We start from the raw sequence: 21624 nt of genomic DNA on the forward strand, positions 1-21624 counted from the left end.
CTTGGAAAGAGCACCCTACCCAAAGTCAACACCTCCACCCAACACGAAGGGCAATTTTGCACACTAAGGGCAATTTATCATGGCCAATCCACCTAACCTGCACATCTTTGGACTGTGGGAAGAAACCGGAGCACCCGGAGGAAACCCACGCAGACATGGGGAGGATGTGCAGACTCCGCACAGACAGTGACCCAAGCCGGAATCGAACCTGGGACCCTGGAGCTGTGAAGGAATTGTGCTATCCACAATGCTACCGTGCTGCCCTTAAGAACAAATTAATCTACACTATATTATTCTACCATAATCCATGTACCTATCCAATAGCTGCTTGAAGGTCCCTAATGTTTCCGACTCAACTACTTCCACAGGCAGCGCATTCCATGCCCCCACTACTCTCTGGGTAAAGAACCTACCTCTGACATCCCCCGTATATCTTCCACCATTCACCTTAAATTTATGTCCCCTTGTAATGGTTTGTTCCACCCAGGGAAAAAGTCTCTTGACTGTCTACTCTATCTATTCCCCTGATCATCTTATAAACCTCTATCAAGTCGCCCCTCATCCTTCTCCGTTCTAATGAGAAAAGGCCTAGCACCCTCAACCTTTCCTCGTAAGACCTACTCTCCATTCCAGGCAACATCCTGGTAAATCTCCTTTGCACCTTTTCCAAAGCTTCCACATCCTTCCTAAAATGAGGCGACCAGAACTGTACACAGTACTCCAAATGTGGCCTTACCAAAGTTTTGTACAGCTGCATCATCACCTCACGGCTCTTAAATTCAATCCCTCTGTTAATGAATGCTAGCACACCATAGGCCTTCTTCACAGATCTATCCACTTGAGTGGCAACTTTCAAAGATCTATGAACATAGACCCCAAGATCTCTCTGCTCCTCCACATTGCGAAGAACTCTACCGTTAACCCTGTATTCCGCATTCATATTTGTCCTTCCAAAATGGACAACCTCACACTTTTCAGGGTTAAACTCCATCTGCCACTTCTCAGCCCAGCTCTGCATCCTATCTATGTCTCTTTGCAGCCGACAACAGCCCTCCTCACTATCCACAACTCCACCAATCTTCGTATCATCTGCAAATTTACTGACCCACCCTTCAACTCCCTCATCCAAGTCATTAATGAAAATCACAAACAGCAGATGACTCAGAACTGATCCCTGCGGTACGCTACTGGTAACTGGGATCCAGGCTGAATATTTGCCATCCACCACCACTCTCTGACTTCTATCAGTTAGCCAGTTCGTTATCCAACTGGCCAAATTTCCCATTATCCCATGCCTCCTTACTTTCTGCAGAAGCCTACCATGGGGAACCTCATCAAATGCCTTACTAAAATCCATATACACTACATCCACTGCTTTACCTTCATCCACATGCTTGGTCACCTCCTCAAAGAATTCAATAAGACTTGTAAGGCAAGACCTACCCCTCACAAATCCGTGCTGACTATCCCTAATCAAGCAGTGTCTTTCCAGATGCTCAGAAAGCCTATCCTTCAGTACCCTTTCCATGACTTTGCCTACCACCGAAGTAAGACTAACTGGCCTGTAATTCCCAGGGTTATCCGTATTCCCTTTTTTGAACAGGGGCACGACATTCGCCAGTCTCCAATCCCCTGGTACCACCCCTGTTGACAGTGAGGACGAAAAGATCATTGCCACGGCTCTGCAATTTCATCTCTTGCTTCCCATAGAATCCTTGGATAATTGAGGGAATGCAGGCCACAAAGTATGTAGCGAACATGCCGGGGAAGCTGGTTTGGGGGGGGTGTATCTTCAACCGACCGCCCTCCCCCCCCCCACCCCCCGCCCGAGGTGGATGTGGAGCGAGTGCACAGGTTGCTGAGGAGGAGGACGAAGGCAGGTGAGCAGGGCGATGGTGGTACGATTGCACAGATATATGGACAATGAGCAGATTCTGCGATAAATGAAGGAGATGAGGCAGTGCACCTGGGAAGGGAATATGATTTGGGTCTACCAGGATCTGGATGCAGAGCTGAGGAAGCACCGGCTGGGTTTAACAGGATCAAAGCAGTCCTGCTCAAGGAAGGAGTGAAGTATGAGCTGCTCCAGCCAGCCCGGTTGTGGGTCACCATACCAGGGTCAGGAGTTCTATATGAACATGCCGGAGGAGGCAAACAGGGTTTCGCGAGACCATAGACTTGGGGGCTTGTTAGAACTTTGGACGATAGATATAACAGTGGGTGTAGCGTGCCGCTTTTCAGCTAGGTTGAATGATGTATCATGTTTTATAGGGTTTTAGGGATTGTGGGTGTAAGTGGGAATGTGGAGCAGCAGGTACGAGGTATTAGAGAGAGGTTTGGGGGAAGGCAGTAGCCTCAAGTGGGGGCCCCCATGCTAGCAGATAGACTAGTTAACGTGAGTGAAGTGGGGGATAGATCTGTTGCGGTGGGTGATTTTCTTTCTCTTTGGTAGGGATGGCGGGGAAAGAGAGAGGGGGGAGAGGGGGTTGCTGCCGTGGACAGAGTTGGTGTGGCACAGTTGTTTAAGGGGGGATGATGGCGGACATCTTGGTGAGGCCCCAGGGGGACACGTGGCGTGGACCTGGAGGAACTGGTTAAAGCAGGAATATGGTGACTGGAGGGGAGGGGGCACAGGACACCAACCCCCTGACCCAGCTGATTTCATGGAATGTTCGGGGATTAAATGGACCGGTTAAGAGGTCACGCATGTTCACACATTCGAGGAGTTTGAAGGCGGACGTTGTGTTTTTGCAAGAGATTCATTTGAAGGTGGCGGATCTGACGAGGCTGAGGAAGGGATGGGTGGGACAGGTGTTTAATTTGGGGCTGGACATGAAGACGAGGGGAGTGGCAGTGCTGGTTAATAAGAGTGCGTCATTTGCGGTGGGGAGCATGGTGGCGGACCTTGGGGGTAGATTTGTGATGGTGAAGAGGAACTTGGAGCCCATGGTGCTGGTGAATATTTCTACCTCAAATTGGGAGTTTATGAGGCGAGCCCTGGCAAAGATCACTGCCTGGACACGCACCGGCTGATCACAGGGAATTTCAGTATGGTGCTGGATCCAAGGCTGGGTCATGCCCCAAATCTATGAGGGTGTCAGCAATGGCAAAAGAGTTGTTGGGATTTATGGAGCGAATGGGGCAGTGGACCCATGGTGGTTTGAGAGGCCAAGGGCAAAGGAATTTTTGTTCTTTTCGCATGTCCAAAGGGGGTACTCCGGATTGTTTTTTTTGTCCTGGACCAGGCACTGTTGGTCAGGGTGGTTGGGACTGAGTATTTAGTGATTGCGGTGCCGGGTCACGCACCACACTGGGTGGACTTGCGGGTGGAGGGGGCGAGCTCTCCAAGGGTGCAGTGGAGGTTGGATTGGCTGATAAGGAGGTCTGTAAGAAGATAGGGGTGGCTATCCGGAACTATATAGAACATAATAAGACGGGGGAGGTCTCAGCGGGAGGCGTTGAAGGCAGTGGTGAGAGGGAAGTTTATTTCGATTTGAGCGCATAAGGTTAAGGCGGAGAGGGTGAAGAGGCTGAGGCTGTTGGGGGCCATTCTGGTGTTGGACCAGAGATACCCGATGGCTCCTGAGGAGGCGCTGCTGAAATAGAGACAGAAGCACCAAATGGAGTTTGGGCTCGTGTCGATGGAGGAGGCAGTGGGACAGCTATGCAGGGCCAGAGGGGCAGTGCAAGAGTATGGAGAGAAGGCGAATAGGATGCGGTTAGATTCCAGAGTCTGCTCTTGGATTATTGCATCCGAAAAACAAATGCTTCCAGAATTAACTGTGAAAACATTGTTAAACAATAACTAAACATTAGTCAGGAAAATCCTAAAGAATTTGAGGGAAGTCAGCTATCAAGCAAATTGCCAGTTATGTAGTTCAATTTCTGACTAGTTCCTGCTGTAGGACTGTACTTTCCTGCTTAATATGTATGTTTCTATCAATTCACAAACTGTGAGACACAGACCAAACAATATTACACTGTATCAACAGCACTGTTTGCGCAAGGCATTGGTTTAGGTAGTGCAAATAAATGTGCATCAACTGTTCTGATTATAATATAAATTTTATCCCAGATCATGGGTTTAAAATTCACCAAAGGTACTTGTGGATTCAGTTAATTGGTGTCAAGGACTCTTTTCATAGCACTCGTGTAGCATGAAGAACTTTTAAGGTTCTTGAGTACATGACCCAGTAATAGGACTTTACTCAAATATTGCAGGACTTAAATGATGCAACTGCCACTTGAACTCAATTGGGATAGATCAGTCAGATGGCAAGCTGCCTGGGCTGTGCATGACTTCACCAATCTAGAACAAAGAACAAAGAAAAGTACAGCACAGGAACAGGCCCTTCGGCCCTCCAAGCCCGTGCCGACCACGCTACCCGACTAAACTACAATCTTCTACACTTCCTGGGTCTGTATCCCTCTATTCCCATCCTATTCATTTATTTGTCAAGATGCCCTTTCAATGTCACTATCGTCCCTGCTTCCACCACCTCCTCCGGTAGCGAGTTCCAGGCACCCACTACCCTCTGCGTAAAAAACTTGCCTCGTACACATACTCTAAACCTTGCCCATCGCACCATAAACCTATGCCCCCTAGTAATTGACCCCTCTCCCCTGACTACCTTCTCCACCTGTGTTGCCCCTTTCAGTGTCCTGTGGACCTGAACATCAATACTCTTGAGGGTTCTACCATTCACTGTATATTTGCTACCTGCATTAGACCTTCCAAAATGCATTACCTCACATTTGTCCAGATTAAACCCCACCTGCCATCTCTCCGCCCAAGTCTCCAAACGATCTAAATCCTGCTGTATCCTCTGACAGTCCTCATCACTATCCGCAATTCCACCAGACTTTGTGTCGTCTGCAAACTTACTAATCAGACCAGTTACATTTTCCTCCAAATCATTTATATACACTGCGAACAGCAAAGGTCCCAGCACTGATCCCTGCGGAACACCACTAGTCACAGCCCTCCAATTAGAAAATCACCCTTCCATTGCTACTCTCTGTCTTCTATGACCTAGCCAGTTCTGTATCCACCTTGCCAGCTCACCATTGATCCCGTGTGACTTCACCTTTTGTACCAGCCTACCATGAGGGACCTTGTCAAAGGCCTTACTGAAGTCCATATAGACAACATGCACTGCCCTATCTGCATCAATCATCTTTGTGACCTCTTCGAAAAACTCTATCAAGTTAGTGAGACATGACCTCCCCTTCACAAAACCATGCTGCCTCTCACTAATACGTCCATTTGGTTCCAAATGGGAGTAGATCCTGTCTCGAAGAATTCTCTCCAGTATTTTCCCTACCACTGACGTAAGGCTCACTGGCCTGTAGTTCCCTGGATTATCCTTGCTATCCTTCTTAACAAAGGAACAACATTGGCTATTCTCCAGTTCTCCGGGACATCACCTGAAGACAGTGAGGATCCAAAGATTTCTGTCAAGGCCTCAGCAATTTCCTCTCTAGCCTCCTTCAATATTCTGGGGTAGATCCCATAAGGCCCTGGGGACTTATCTACCTTAATATTTTTCAAGACGCCCAACATCTCGTCTTTTTGGATCTCAATGTGACCCAGGCTATCTACACACACTTCTCCAGACTCAACATCCACCAATTCCTTCTCTTTGGTGAATACTGATGCTAAGTATTCATTTAGTACCTCGCCCATTTCTTCTGGCTCCACACATGAATTTCTTTGCCTATCCTTCAGTGGGCCAACCCTTTCCCTGGCTACCCTCGTGCTTTTTATGTACGTGTAAAAGACCTTGGGATTTTCCTTAACCCTATTTGCGAATGACTTTTCGTGATTCCTTCTAACCCTCCTGACTCCTTGCTTAAGTTCCTTCCTACTTTCCTTATATTCCACACAGGCTTCGTCTGTTCCCAGCCTTCTAGCCCTGACAAATGCCTCCTTTTTCTTTTTGACGAGGCCTACAATATCTCTCGTTATCCAAGGTTCCCGAAATTTGCCGTATTTATCCTTCTTCCTCACAGGAACATGCCAGTCCTGAATTCCTTTCAACTGACACTTGAAAGCCTCCCACATGTCAGATGTTGATTTACCCTCAAACATCCACCCCCAGTCTAGGTTCTTCAGTTCCTGCCTAATATTGTGATAATTGGCCTTCCCCCAATTTAGCACATTCACCCTAGGACCACTCTTATCCTTGTCCACCAGCACTTTAAAACTTACTGAATTGTGGTCACTGTTCCCGAAATGCTCCCCTACTGAAACTTCTACCACCTGGCCGTGCTCCAGTACCGCCCCTTCCCTAGTTGGACTGTCTACATGTTGTTTTAAGAAGCCCTCCTGGATGCTCCTTACAAACCCTGCCCCGTCTAAGCCCCTGGCACTAAGTGAGTCTCAGTCAATATTGGGGAAGTTGAAGTCTCCCATCACAACAACCCTGTTGTTTTTACTCTTTTCCAAAATCTGTCTACCAATCTGCTCCTCTATCTCCCGCTGGCTGTTGGGAGGCCTGTCGTATACCCCCAACGTTGTGACTGCACCCTTCTTATTCCTGATCTCTACCCATATAGCCTCACTGCCCTCTGAGGTGTCCTCCTGTAGTTCAGCTGTGATATTCTCCCGAACCAGTAGCGCAACTCCGCCACCCCTTTTACTTCGCCCTCTATCCTGCCTGAAACATCTAAATCCTGGAACGTTTAGCTGCCAATCCTGTCCTTCCCTCAACCAGGTCTCTGTAATGGTAACAACATCATAACACTTCTTGCATTAAAACATATGCATTTCAGGCCACCAGACCCGCTGTGTTCAGCAACTTCTCCCTGTCTGCTCTGCCTCAGTACCATACTGGCCCTATTCCCTAGTTCTTCCTCAATGCTTTCACCTTCTGACCTATTGCTCCGGTGCCCACCCCCCTGCCATACTCGTTTCAATTTAGTTTCATTCCAGCGTGCAATGCCCAGCAGTCTTACTAAGTGACAACTGGCAACGAAGCAAAAACATTGTTTAAGTCTAAATGCTTAGTGTCTGTAAACAAAATTCAAAAAGAATTGGAATTCACATGTTCCGCATCAGCATTCTAAGTTTTTTTTTCAGAGAAACAATTGAGAGAGACCTTTCAAATTCAAAGAAATCAAAGGTGATCAAACTCCGTGGAAAATGTACAAGCATTCATATTAGAAAAACTCAGAACTTCAGAAGCTCCTCTTTATAATAATAATCTTTATTATTGTCACAAGTAGGTTTCCGTTAACACTGCAATGAAGTTACTGTGAAAATCCCCTAATCCTCACACTCCGGCACCTGTTCGGGTGCACTGAGGGAGAATTCAGAATGTCCAATCCACCTAACAGCACATCTTTCGGGACTTGTGGGATGAAACCGGAGCACCCGGAGGAAACCCACACAGGCACAGGGAGAATGTGCAGACTCCGCACAGATAGTGACCCAAGCTGGGAATCGAACCTGAGACCCTGGTTCTGTGAAGCAACAGTGCTACCGTGCCCCCAAGACGGGCAACTATTTTTTCTCATAAATTTAGAGTAGCCAATTATTTTTTTCAATTAAGGGCCAATTTAGCGTGACCAATCCACCTAACCTGCACATCTTTGGGTTTGGGGTTGAAACCCACGCGAACACGGAGAGAAAGTGCAAATGCTACACAGACAGTGACCTGGGGCCAGGATCGAACCCAGGTCCTCAGCGCCGTAGGAAGCAGTGCTAACCACTGTGCCACCATGCCATCCTAAAGACGAGCCACTTGTTCCCTTACAGTTTTGCCCATCAATATTTGATCCCAAATTACCTGGGCCAGATCCCATTGAAATTGGCCCTCCTCCAATAGCAATTTATACTCTGAATTGCTCCGTATCCTTTTCGAAAGCTAACTTAATTCTTATGCGGCTATGATGTTCCACCACTGACACTTAATATTTAATCATCCTCCACCATGTGCACCATCTTTAGCATGATGCCACCACCAACACCTTCCTTTTCAGCATTCCGAAGGTACATTTCCCTCTGCAATACCATGGTCCGCTCCTGAGTCAGCTCGAATGCCCCTGTTCATGCTTGCGCAAGATACAGAACGTCTGCCCTATTATTTCCTCCCTTTGCACCATCCAGTGCCCCAAACATTCCTTACAGGTGAAACAGCAATTTAATTCTACTGCTATCAATTTGGTATACTGTATTTTCTGCTCATGATGTGGGCTCCTCGCCATTGGGGGGGGGGGGCTACTTTGCAAACTATCTTCATTCAGGGGGGGACTACTTTGCAAACTATCTTCATTTAGTCCAGCTGTATGTCCCCGTGCTTCCAGTTGCCTGTTATGTTAATTTTTCTCCTTGCTCCCACTCTGTCCTGTCCTTGACCTGCCACAGTGCTCCAATGAAACTCGAGGAACAGTGCCTCATCTTTGGACTGTGCACTTTATAACGTTCTGGACTCAGCACTCAGTTCATCTATTTTAGATCTTAACCACTTTCTGCAATTTGTTTCATTTATCTTTGCATTTGTTCACTCATGGGCATGATCCAACAGTCATGCTGCGCTGGAAAAGCAGCTCATAGTGCACAGCATGGCCGGGAGAACAAACATTACCTCGCAAGAAGTTGCGATGTGGGCAGGATCACTTTTTTGCATAATCTGCAATGACCCAGACAGCTAGCCTCACTCTAATGTGCAGTTTCCCGAGGTCCTGAGATTTGGGGATTCAACCCCTTCGCCTCAGAGACCTCGGGCAAGCGCCAATCGGCACTGGTCCCCAGAAACAGGGACCAGACAGAACGGCACTCATGGAGGTCTCCCACGGAGTCAGAGGCCCCCAGCTGCATGCCCTATGGGCAGGGTGGTGCCCTGGCACTACTGGTGCCAGCCTGGCACCTTGGCAGTGCCACCTGGGTGCCAATCTGGCACTGCCAAGGTGCCCAGCTGGCATTTTCTGCGCACATGTGATCGGGTCTGGGGGGTGCCCAGCGTGGGTGTTGGGAGGGTTGGGGTCCGGGGACCCTCCCATAGTGCATTCGGGCTGGGGGGAAAAGGCGGGGGGGGTGGGGGGGGTGTAGGTCGTGGATCATTTCGGGAGCCTTGGAAATCAGGATGCCATTTGAAAATGGTGCAGATGCATCTTCAGGCCCAACAACTGAGGAGGTTTATTAAAAGTAAACAGCTTGTAAACATTTGAAAATGGCGTCCTGATCTCTCATTACACTGGGGAGTTCTGGCAAGTGGAGATCCCCACAGTACAAAACGGGGCTATGTGCGGCCTGGGCTGCGCGTTCCCCGCTCAAGCCCCTTATGCAACGCGAGCCGCGTTAAATAGCCATGTGTTTCTCGGCACTGCGAGCACTGGGAAACACGCGGCTAAACACACTCGCCAGGGGACTTCGTTCCCTTTTGAGAGAATCGCGTCTCTTGTTTTTCTTTTATTTCCTTTACATGCTTTCATAAGCCAGCTACTCAGGATCTGACTGTCCACACCTCCTCTCGCCAGATGTTTTGTTCTTTTATTTGTCCCACTACCACTTCCTTTGTCCTTGCACCGTGAAACTGCCCTTCCTTCTGCCCATCCCATCCTGTCTTTTACATATCCAAAATATATTACATTTATAAATTTTCCCAGATCTGATGAAAGATCATTGGCCTGAAACGTTAACTCCGTTTCTCTCTCCACAGATGCTGCCAAATCTGATGAATATTTCCAACGAAATAAGTGATTATGGAGCAGAAAGTGCTTACAGAAATGCAAATTAGGATGAGACTGCAAAGGATCACTTTTTGCCTAATCTGCATATTAGAGCGAGACAGCTAATGGGTGGACAATTAAAAATAATATTCATATGACTTCTAAAGAAGGACTTCTAATGACGTATGTGAGAGCAAGTCACACAAAAGGTAGCTCCCACCAGGCTCTTTGCTTTTTGATCTATTTTGCCCATTTTCCTGGGGATTTTTGTGTCCAAACCCAGCTGGATGATCTGGGCAACATTTATGTTGAAAGTTTTGATGAAAAAGCCCCCTGGGAAGAAAGCCCAGGCTGGTAGTCTGATGAAGGAATCTGAAGGAGAGAAGACGGCAGAGGAAGCCGCTCCATTACAGTAGACAAACTGGCTGTGGTGATGGCACAGAACTGGAAAATTTTGAGAAGCAGGTGGACAGGCAGTTTGAGCGGCAAGGTAAAGGGATGAAGAAATCCTTTAAAGCATTGGCCCCATCTGAGAGCAGCTGGGTATGACGTTGAAGGCTGTGAAAGAGCAAGGTGAGACATTTAAGGTCATGCCGCAGCATGATAGGCAGTTTGCCTCATTGGAGGCGGAGCTACTATCCGTGGCGAAGAGTAACAAGGGCCTGAGGGCAAAAGTGGAAGATCTGGAGAATAGGTCAAGGCGGTTGAAACTCTGGATGGTGGAGCTGCCCGAGGGAGTGGAAGGCTCAAAGCCAATTGAATACTTCCCGGGATGTTCTCTTGGCTGTTTGGGGGAGTGGCAGAAAAGAGGTGTTCGCCCCTCCGGAGTTGGATAGAGCCCATATGGCACTCCGGCAGAAGCCACGGCCGAATAAGCCACCTTGGGTGGTGATTATCTGCTTTCACAGTTTCCAGATGAAGGAGTGGGTCCTGGAGTGGGCAAAGAAGAACTGCGACATTGACTGGGAATGGCACACATTGCAGATCTACCAAGACATTGGGACCAAGCTGGCAAAGAGGCGTGCGGCCTTCAACAAGGGGAAGGTAGCATTCTACAATGAAGGAGTGCGATTCGGGGTGGTATACCCGGCGCGACTGAAAGTAACGATGGACTCGAAAGATTATTTCCTTGATACACCAGAGCTCGCAGAAGCCTTCATTAGAAAGAAGGGACTGGTTTGAGGAAGGCCGATGGGGACTTCGTATCTGAGAGACGGATCGGAGAGGTTGATGATGTTTTATTACAATGTGTTAATGTTTCTTATTATTTTTTGGGATGTGAAAGGGATTTTTGATAGGGTACCGGTAGGGGAAGAGGCGTATAGTAAGGAGGCCAGGGTTTGGGCACTTGGGTGGGGCTAAGGTTGTTGCTTTTGTTGGCTTTTTGAAAGGGGCCCCTGGGTGGGGGCTACATCACTAGCAAGCAGGAATAGATAGTGAACGGAAGTGGAGTGGGGGAGGGGCTGCGATGCATTGGGCCAGTTTTGGTGAGACACAATGGGTGTAGTTGTTTGCTTGGTTGGTTGGGAAAGGGGTTGGCCGAGATGGCAGGTAGTCCCCGGTGCACAAGGTGAACTCAAGGATAGACTTCTTTGTCTTGGGTAGGACTCTTCTCCCCAGACTGAAGAAGGTGGAACATCCAGCGGTGGTTATTTCTGACCATGCTCCGCACCTGATAGATCTGATGTTAGATGCCGATAAGATGCAGCACACAAGTTGGAGGTTTTTATCAGACATTGGGGTCTGCGGGAAGGTCTCTAGAGCCATATGACTGTTGTCTACAAACAGAGCGGTGTTCCAGATGAGGCGTTTGAAGGGGGTAGTGTATGAGTATGGGGAGAAAGCCAGTCGTCTCCTGGCCCAGCAGCTAAGGTGGCAAGAGGTTGCTAAGGAAATCATTCTGGTTAGGGATTTTGAGGGCAGGCTGGTTTCCATCCCAGACAAGGTGAGTCGGGCATTTTAAGACTTATATGAGAGGCTTTATCGGTCGGAGCCACCAGGGGACGAGCAGGGAATGACAAGAGTTTTTATAAGGTTTGGAGTTTCCCAAGGTGGGGAGGAATTGTGGGAAGAGCTGGAGGTGCCGCTAGGACAGGAGGATGTTAGAACAGCCTTAAGAAAGTTTGAGGCGGGAATGGTGCCGGGGCCGGATGGATTCCCGGAAGAATTTTATAAGAAGTTTGCGGATCCGCTATTGATGGGGATGTTTAATGATTCCCTGGAGTGGGGTTCTCTCCCCGAGATGTTGGGGAAGGCATCCCTTCTCCTGAAAAAGGATAAGGATCCCACAGACTTTGGGTCATGTGGCCCGATATCACTGCTCAATGTAGACACAAAGCTTCTGGCCACGCTCCTGGCGCTGAGGTTGGAACCCTGTCTTCCCGAGGTAGTTGGAGAGGACCAAACGGTATTTGTGAAGGGTCGAAAGTGACATCCAACGTGAGGCAGCTGCTCAATATGGATGTCACCCCATCAACTGGACTGGAACCGGAGATAATCGTGTTGCTGGATGCAGAAAAAGCATCCAATAGGGTTGAGTGAAGGCAGAAGTTGGATTGGGCCCTGTGTTTGTGTCATGGGTGTGGTTGTTGCACAAGGCTCCTTCTGCCAGCTTGTGGACCAACACCATGAATTCATGGTTGTTTCAGCTACATAGGGGGACGAGGCAGGGGTGTCCCATGTCTCCTCTCTTGTTCGTGCTGGCAATTGAGCCACTGGCTATTGCCCAGAGGGTCTCAAATAGGTGGACAGGGATTGTTAGAGGTGGGGTGAAATTCAGTCTGTCCTTGTATGCGTGAGCAATCTGGGGCCAACAATGCAGGAAATAATGAATCTATTTTTGGCTTCTTCTCTGAATGCAAGTTTCTTTTCAAATTGAGAGTACCCAATTGATGCGCAATCAATTACTCTCAAGACAAGGTGAGTCATAACTAATCGGCTTTAATCTGCTAGAACTGTTCCCCAGCAGCTTCGATACAGAAAGTGAAGGCTACTGGGACGGCATTGGTTCTTATACTCCGCCTCTCAGGGCGGAGCTATGTACATCAGCCAATGGTAGACTCCTGGGTCTAGCCAATGGTCATCCACCTCTCAGGTACCGCAATACCTGGTATTACCACATTCACCCCCTGTTAAAAAAGAGCCAGGCAGGGTGATGGCCAGAGTTAATGTCACCTTTCGCGTGGTAGGACCAGGTATGGAGGTGCCGTGATGTCGAGGGTACTAGCAAAGTGTTCATGGTGCAGCAATCAGTCGATCGGGTGGCCTGGTCGTCCTTCTGGAGCGTCTGGGCTTCAGGGGTGATCCTGATGGGGGTCCCGGCGGTTGCGACTCCGGGAACGTGGTGTCATCCTCCCAGGCAGCTTCGTCACCCATAGGCGGCGCTGTTGGGGCGAAAAGTGGGTGGGGGGGGCGCCTGTAGGGGGCGCCGGTGCTTGTTCGGGCCTAGGCAGGGGCAGCGGGAGTACTGACCCTCCGGTCAGGTGCTACGGGGAGGGTGGGGGTGGGACACTGGTGCGGATGCGCGTGGGGCTCCGGCGGGCGCCAGGTCCCGAAGGGAGACCGTGTCTTGGCGGCCGTCAGGGAACGCTACATAGGCGTTCTGTGGGTTGGCGTGCAGCAGGTGGACCCTCTCAACCAACAGGTCCGACCTGTGCACCCTCGCATGTTCCCGAAGCAGGATGGGTCCGGGTGTCGCAAGCCAGGTTGGGAGCGAGGTCCTGGAGGAGGACTTCCTGGGGAAAACAAGAAGACGTTCATGAGGTGTCTGATCTGTGGTAGTACAGAGCAGTGACCGGATGGAGTGAAGGGCCACTGGGAGGACTTCCTGCCAGCGGGACACTGGCCGATTCCTGGGCCAGTAGGACTGTCTTCCAGACCGTGCCGTTCTCCCTCTCAACCTGCCCGTTTCCCGGGGGTTGTAACTGGTCGTCCTGCTCGAGGCAATGCCCTTGCTGAGCAGGAATTAACGCAGTTCGTCGCTCATAAAGGAGGACCCCCTATCACTGTGAATGTATGCGGGGAAACCGAACAGTGTAAAGATACCCTGGAGGGCCTTGATGACGGTGGTTGTGGTCATGTCTGGGCAGGGGATGGCGAATGGGAACCGGGAGTACTCGTCAATCACGTTCAGGAAGTACGTGTTGGGGCGTTCAAAGGGACGGGAAGCCTTTATTCGGTGCGCCCTCTCTGGCCGGTAGAAGTGCGGTTTGCACTCCACGCAGATTTGGCAGTCCCTGGTGACGGTCCTGACCTCCTCGATGGAGTAGGGCAGGTTGCGGGTCTTGATAAAATGAAAGAAACGAGTGACCCCCGGGTGGCAGAGGTCCTCGTGGAGGGCTCGGAGGCGGTCCACTTGTGCGGTGGCACAAGTGCCTCGGGACAGGGCATCAGGAGGCTCGTTCAGCTTCCCCGGACGGTACAAGATCTCGTAATTGTAGGTGGAGAGTTCGATCCTCCACCGCAAGATCACGTTGTTCTTAATCTTGCCCTGCTGTGCATTATCGAACATGAAGGCAACCGACCGTTGGTCCGTGAGGAGAGTGAATCTCCTGCCGGCCAGGTAATGCCTCCAGTGATGCACAGCTTCTATTATGGCCTGGGCCTCCTTTTCGACCGAGGAATGGCGAATTTCGGAAGCATGGAGGGTACGGGAGAAGAAAGCCATGGGCCTGCCCGCTTGATTTAGGGTGGCCGCCAGAGCTACGTCGGACGCATCGCTCTCGACCTGGAAGGGGAGGGACTCGTCGATGGAACGCATCGTGGCTTTAGCAATGTCTGCTTTGGTGTAGCTGAAGGCCTGGCGGGCCTCCGTCGACAGGGGGAAGGTTGTGGACTTGATCAGGGGTCGAACCTTGTCTGTGTAATTGGGGACCCACTGTGCATAATAGCTGAAGAAGCCGAGGCAGCGCTTTAGGGCCTTGGGGCAGTGAGGGAGGGGGAACTCCATGAGGGGGTGCATGTGCTCAGGGTCGGGGCCTATGACTCCACTTCGCACTACGTAGCCTAGAATGGCTAGACGGTCGGTGCTAAACATGCATTTATCCTTATTGTGGGTCAGGTTAAGGATATTCGCGGTCTGGAGAAATTTCCGGAGGTTGGTGTTGTGGTCCTGCTGGTCATGGCTGCAGATGGTGACGTTATCAAGATACGGGAACGTTGCGCGTAAGCCGTACCGGTCAACCATTCGGTCTATCTCTCGTTGGAAGACCGAGACCCCGTTCGTGACACCGAAGGGAACCCTTAAAACGTGATAGAGCCGCCCATCTGCTTCGAAGGCAGTTTACTGGCGGTCACCATTACGGAGGGATAGCTGGTGGTAGGCAGACTTGAGATCCACCGTGGAGAAAACCTTGTATTGCGCAATCCTGTTCACCAGGTCGGCTATACGGGGGAGAGGGTACGCATCCAGCTGCGTAAACCTGTTGATGGTCTGGCTGTAGTCAATGACCATCCTATGTTTCTCCCCGATCTTTACCACCACTACTTGAGCTCTCCAGGGACTGTTGCTCGCTTCGATGACCCTTTCCCTCAGCAGCCTTTGGACCTCCGACCTGATAAAGGTCCGGTCCTGGGCACTGTATCGTCTGCTCCTGGTGGCGAAGGGTTTGCAATCCGGGGTGAGGTTCGCAAACAGGGAAGGCGGGTCGACCTTAAGGGTCGCGAGACCACAGACAGTAAGGGGGGGTATAGGGATTTGCAGATGGCACTGGAAATCCAGGCTTTGCAGATGGCACTGGAAATCCAGCCCAAGGAGGGTGGCTGCACAGAGGTGCGGCAGGACGTACAGACGGAAATTGTGGAATTCCCTGCCTTGGACAGTGAGATTCGCTAGGCAGAACCCCTTTATCTCCACCGCGTGTGACCCGGAGGCCAGGGAGTTCCTTTGATTTACGGGATGGGTGACAAGAGAACAGCGCCTTACCGTATCAGGGTGAACAAAGCTTTCCGTGCTCCCAGAGTTGATCAAGCACGACATATCGTGGCCGTTGATGGAGATCGTCATTGTAGCTTTCGCAAGCATCCGGGGCCGACTCTGGTCCAGAGTAACCGAGGCCAGCTGCAGTAATGGAGAGTTCTGGTCGGGCAGCATGTAGTCGGCTGTGCTGGAGGCCTGGGGCCCCATCCAAGATGGCGTCAGCCATGGGTCACACATGGAGTCCAGAGACGAAGAAGATGGCGACGGCGAGGGACAATATGGCGGCGCCCACCCGTCCAGCGTGGTGGCCAGGGGGCAAAATGGCCGCACCTGCCGGTCGCGCACGGCCGGAGGATAGGGGGGTGGCGGTGGGCGGCCAGGGCCTGAAAGGGGGGCTGCCGATAGTCGCTGGAGACCACAGCCACGGCCTGGCAGACCCTGACATAGTGGCCCTTCTTGCCGCACCCTTTGCAGGTGGCGGTGCGGGCGGGGATGATTCGCCTGCCCGCAGAAGAAACAGCGTTGTCCGGCGGCGGTAGCGGGCCGTCTCGCCGCGCAGGCTTCGGGGTCAGGGGGAAGGTCTGAGGGGCTGCCGCAACGGGGTGCCACGCAGCCCAAGGGGCCGCCTCGTGTCCGGGAGCAAAACCAGCGCATATTTATATGCAACGTCCATGGACCCCGCCAGGGCCCGTGCCTCAGTAAGTCCCAGAGTGTCCATTTCTAGGAGCCTTCGGCGGATATTGGGGGAGGTCATACCTGCCACGAAAGCATCCCTGATCAAAAGTTCTGTGTGCTCGTTCCCCGAAACTGCCGGGCAGCCACAGTTTCGGCCAAGCACCAGCAGCGCCCAGTAGAAGTCTTCCAACGTTTCCTCGGGGCTTTGCCTCCTAGTCGCCAGCAGGTGACGAGCGTAGACCTGGTTCACAGGGCGGATATAATGTCCTTCTAGCAGCTCGATCGCTGCAGCATAATTCTCCGCCTCCTCGATCAGAGGGTAGATCCCAGGGCTGACCCGCGAGCGTAGAAGGTGCATCTTTTGTCTTTCCGTGGGGGTGTCGGCGGCCGTGTCGAGGTAGCCCTTAAAGCACGCCAGCCAATGTTTGAAGATAGTAGCAGAGTTGTCCGTGTGGGGGCTGAGCTGAAGGCACTCCGGTTTGATACGGAGATCCATCCTTTCAACTGAAGTTGTAGCAGATTAAATTGATGCGCAATCAATTTACTCTCGAGACAAGGTGAGGCATAACTAAATGGCTTTAATCAGCTAGAACTGTTCCCCAGCAGCTTCGATACAGAAAGTGAAGGCTGCTGGGACGGCATTGGTTCTTATACCCCGCCTCTCAGGGCGAAGCTATGTACATCAGCCAATGGTAGACTCCTGGGTCTAGCCAATGGTCATCCACCTCACAGGTACCGCAATACCTGGTATTACCACACCAATTATTTTTTTTCTCCCCCAATTAAGGGACAATTTAGCGTGGCCAATCAACCTACACTGCGTATCTTTGGGTTGTGGGGGTGAGACTCACACAGGCACGGGGTAAATGTGCAAACTCCACATGGACAGTGACCAGGGACTGGGATCGAACCCAGGTCCTCAGTGCCGTGAGGCAACAGTGCTAACCACTGCACCATCGTGCTTCCCTTTCGATACAAGTTAAATGTCGGGAAGAGTGAATACTTTGTGGTTGGCACCTCAGGGAGGGGAGCCGGTCTGGGGGTGTTAACCTTTCTGCCTGGCAGAAACTAGTTTTCGGTCTTTGGGGGTCCAGGTGGAACAGGATTGGGTGCAGCTTTGTATTTTACAAAGCTAGCGGATGGGTTAAGGCTGACCTGCAAAGGTGGGACAGCCTCCCATTGTCCTTGGCGGGCCGGGTTCAGTCCATCCAAATCCACACCTTGTTCTTTTTTCAGTGTCTTCCGGTATTTTTATCCAAGTTATTTTATGGGGGATGAAGCAGTTTACATAGTCATATGAGCAGGGAAGACACCAAGAATTCAGAGGGGGTCCAACAGATGGATAGACAATTGGGAGGGCTACTTGGCTGACAACGCGAGGGTGGTGTTGGGGTGATGTGGAGACCCAGGATCTACCTGTGTGCAGATGGAGTCTGGATCGTGCAGAGGATCTAGTTTGGGGGCACTGGTGACGACTTCCCTGCCTTGTGCGGTGGAGCCGCCTTCAACCTTATTGGATAGAATTCTTTCCTGCTCGGGATCGGAAGAGGGTAGTTCATCCAGTAGATATGGAGGGACTTTGGGGCAAAGAGTTGGTCTCGGTGGAGGGGGTAAAGAAGGCCAAATGGGAGCAGCAGCTGGGATCCATACTGGAAGAGGAGGTGGGGAGCGTGATCCTCCGCTGGGTGAACGCCACATTATCCTGTCCGACGCCGGGTCTGATCCAGCTGAAGGTAGTGTTTATGGTTTACTTCACCATGAGTCCTTTTTTTGAGGGGGTTGAGGATAGGTCCAAGGGCTGTTCGAGAGGGCCTGCAATCCACACGCATATGTTCTGGTCCTGTCCCAAGCTTGTGGGTTTCTGGGTCTCTTTTTTCAACACCATATCGGTATTCCTGAATATTGAACTGAAGCTCTGTCCTTTAATGGCTATATTTGGGGTATTGGACCTGCCAGAGCTGCGGACGGGTATGAGGCGGAATACCCTGGCATTCGCCTCACTAGTTGCTTGGAGACAAATCGACCCGCTGAGTAGGAGACTGGTGATTCCACCTAGCGCCTCGGTGTGGCTAGGGGAGTTAATGGAGTTTTTGCAACTCGAGAAGGTCAAATATACCCCGAGGGGGTCAATTGTAGGGTTCTACCGTAGATGGCAACAGTTCATATTGTATTTTAAGGAATTGGTCACTGTTAGCTGTTAGAGGGAGGAGAGAGAATGGGGGCAGTAGTTATTGTTCCTTTTATTTGGTTTCCTGTTGTTTGTAGCTTTTGTAATCTTTGTATTTTTGGGGTATAAAATGATAAAAGTTGAATAAAAATATATATTTTTTAAATGACCTCAAAAATATAGTCTGTGATGGTAAAACAGTAATCATAATATGACACCTCTGGTGTATGCTACTGTGTTCACACTATGGCGCTTTCAACTTGCCTGAAACGTTTCAAATTGTGCAGGTAAAAGTGCATTTCATCACCTTGAATAGATTTTAAGTGGGAAGATTTTAACAATCTAATCATCGTAATAACCATAAAAATACAAACAATTGCTGATCCCTTCAATGGTGGCCGGAATTCTCCGGTCGTTGCTATTCTTTGTTCCCGCCACAGCGCACCCCCACCAGTGGGTTTCCCAACGGTGTGGGTGGCTTCAATGGGAAATCCCATTGACAAGCGGCAGGAGTAGAGAATTCTGCTGCCAGTGAACAGCGAGCGACTGAGAAACACGTGGCTGGGGAACCGGGGAATCCAGCCCAGTATTTTTGTTAAATAACATTTCCATCAGCTTTCTTCCAATTATAATGTATTTAGTGTCACTTTCACAGGAATCCATCAAAGGTCAGGCTCCAATAAGTTAGCTACAAGTTTAGTTCTGCTGTGAATGAATCATACATCACTTGTAAGTCTACATACATATGGAAAGTTAGATGGTAGCTGTAGTATAAAAGTCTTGCATAGAAAAGGTTGACAGGAACTTTCAAGCGGTTATTGGATGGGCACATGGAGCACACCAGAATGACAGGGAGTGGGATAGCTTAATCTTGGTTACACATTATCAAGCGTAATAAAATAATTTTAAACATTATTTGAATTCATCAGCTTTTTTTTTATTTTTCTCATCTCCCCATCATACCCAATTTATTTTAACAGTTAGTAAACTAATCATGACTTTTATTTTGGAAACAGTATGGAAGTCTGGTTTTATCAACTTGTAAATGTTCAACTTTTAAGGATAGCATGAAAAATACAACAAATAAAGAGAAAATATATGAGAGTTTTGTTTTTCACAGATTACTGTTGAATAATATTTACCTGGGAGAGTTCCATGATTTGGAACATTTACTTCCATGCAATGGACACTACTATTGGCTACCAAAGTTCCAAAATCAACTTCTGGGTCAATGCTAAGATCACAAGCAGAAACAAACCTACACAAGAAAACAAAAAACACCATGTGATCGACTCAACTAATTCTACTTTAAGCAGTTTAATGAATCCTTAAAAATAGCAGAAAATAGCTGAAGCAGAATATTTACGCCAAGCGACACAAAGTGACATTATTATGATGCAGACAGAAAGCTAGTCATCAATACCTAGACATTGAGATGAAATAACCTATAAATGATGGTGCTCCATCTCAAAGAAATGTATGTGACTTAGGGCAGCACGATAGCACAGTGGTTAGTACTGTTGCTTCACAGCTCCAGGGTCCCAGGTTCGATTCCCAGTTTGGGTCACTGTCTGTGCGGAGCCTACACATTCTCCCCGCATCTGTGTCGGTTTCCTCCAGGTGCTCTGGTTTCCTTTCACAGTCCAAAGATGTGCAGGCTCGGTGGATTGGCCATGCTAAATTGCCCTTAGTGTCCAAAAAAGGTTAGGTGGGGTTACAGGGATAGGGTGGAGATGTGGGCTTAAGTAGGGTGCTCTTTTCAAGGCCTGTGCAGACTCAATGGGCCAAATAGCCTCCTTCTGCACTGTAAATTCTATTATTCTATGATATAAAAATCTGGAAATAAAACTCTCAGTCCTCTAAAAGAATACTTCCTGTTGGCTTGTAGCATAACACAAGCTGCAAAAGCATCTCTCACCAAGATTGCTCTGCACTCCTGGAGGAAGGAATAAGGTGGTGTGTGACAACAGTGTGAATTTAATAAAGAAAAAAGTAAACAGTAAGAAAAGCTGTATTGTTCTTTTCAACAGTATACATAAGGGATTTAATATGACTTGGTGAGAAAATATTGTCAGTGATGTTCACAGTTTAATTTTAGCAGGAATCTGTTAAAGCCTCCATGTCTCTTTGCTTCTCTTCCATCCTCATCTACCCTAATATCTCCTTATGTGGCTTGATTCCAAATTCCAGCTGGTAAGGTTCCTGTGAAGCAGCTCAGAAAGTTTTATCTTTGAAAAGTCCAGCATAAATGCAAGTTGTTGTCAGAATATTCTATTCTAAAATCTTCCATCTAGCAATCATTGTAGTCAATATTGGCTCACTGATACCACTCTCGTCTCTACGTCAACTCAATTGTAGTTCAAGACTATTCCAGAGATCCCAGCATCTTTGGGTAATTAGCAACATTAATAGGGACGTAGCAAGTTGGCTGCGGGCTATGCACTCGTCTTTCCATTGTTTCCAGGTCTCTTTTTAAATCATTAACTGCCAAAGTAATAGCAATATTTGTACAGTTATATTATCAATAAATGTACGGGGAATGAGCAATCCTCCATTTCCAGGAGTACGTTAATAAAAATCTCAACATTAGACAAATATGATCTTCTGGAGCCAAGACTTCATTTTTATGTATAGGATATTTTTTTTAGTGATGATTTCTCAACTGGATAGTATTAAAAGAGGTAGTATTAATAGATAGATAGTATTAATAGATAGATAGTATTAATAGATAGAATAGATAGATAGTATTAATAGAGATAGCATTAATAGAGATAGTATTAAGAGATAGATATTACTAAAGATCTTTGATCATTCTATCATAAGTTATCACGCATTGTCAAATCTACATAGCAATTGACTCTCTATGAATGAAATGAATTATTAAATAATACATACGCAAATAGTGGGATTGTAATAAAATCTTCATCTGAGGTTATAATGCATTCATCTTTCGCATCTTCTCTCTTTTCTGTGGAATATTGTATAATTGCTGAAATCTGTACCCCAGTTGCAATTTTATCTTTTGGGTTCTCCACAATGATGTGGAATACCTGTAAAGCAGGAGACAAATGAATTCATACAACTGAGCTTCGCAGGATGTAAAACCCATCTTGAACACCTACCCCAACTGCCCTTACCTTAGGAGGAAAGTCTATAGATTGCACCACAGTTGCTGATGTATATATATTTTTTT

General features: G+C 48.9%; 1 protein-coding gene across 1 annotated transcript in view; it reads right to left on the bottom strand.

The window, feature by feature from the left end:
* The window catches only part of LOC140428025 (cilia- and flagella-associated protein 47-like), a 1060448-nt gene that overhangs the window by 1024488 nt on the left and 14336 nt on the right, over positions 1-21624 (bottom strand). Inside the window, exons 2-3 of the mRNA XM_072513997.1 lie at positions 21327-21481; positions 19574-19689 (exon numbers count right to left, since the gene is read on the bottom strand). Coding sequence (XP_072370098.1) covers positions 19574-19689; positions 21327-21481 — 271 coding nt within the window. The remainder of the gene's footprint in view (positions 1-19573; positions 19690-21326; positions 21482-21624) is intronic.

This window comes from Scyliorhinus torazame, chromosome 8, assembly GCF_047496885.1.
Source record: "Scyliorhinus torazame isolate Kashiwa2021f chromosome 8, sScyTor2.1, whole genome shotgun sequence".
Lineage (NCBI taxonomy): Eukaryota > Metazoa > Chordata > Chondrichthyes > Carcharhiniformes > Scyliorhinidae > Scyliorhinus > Scyliorhinus torazame.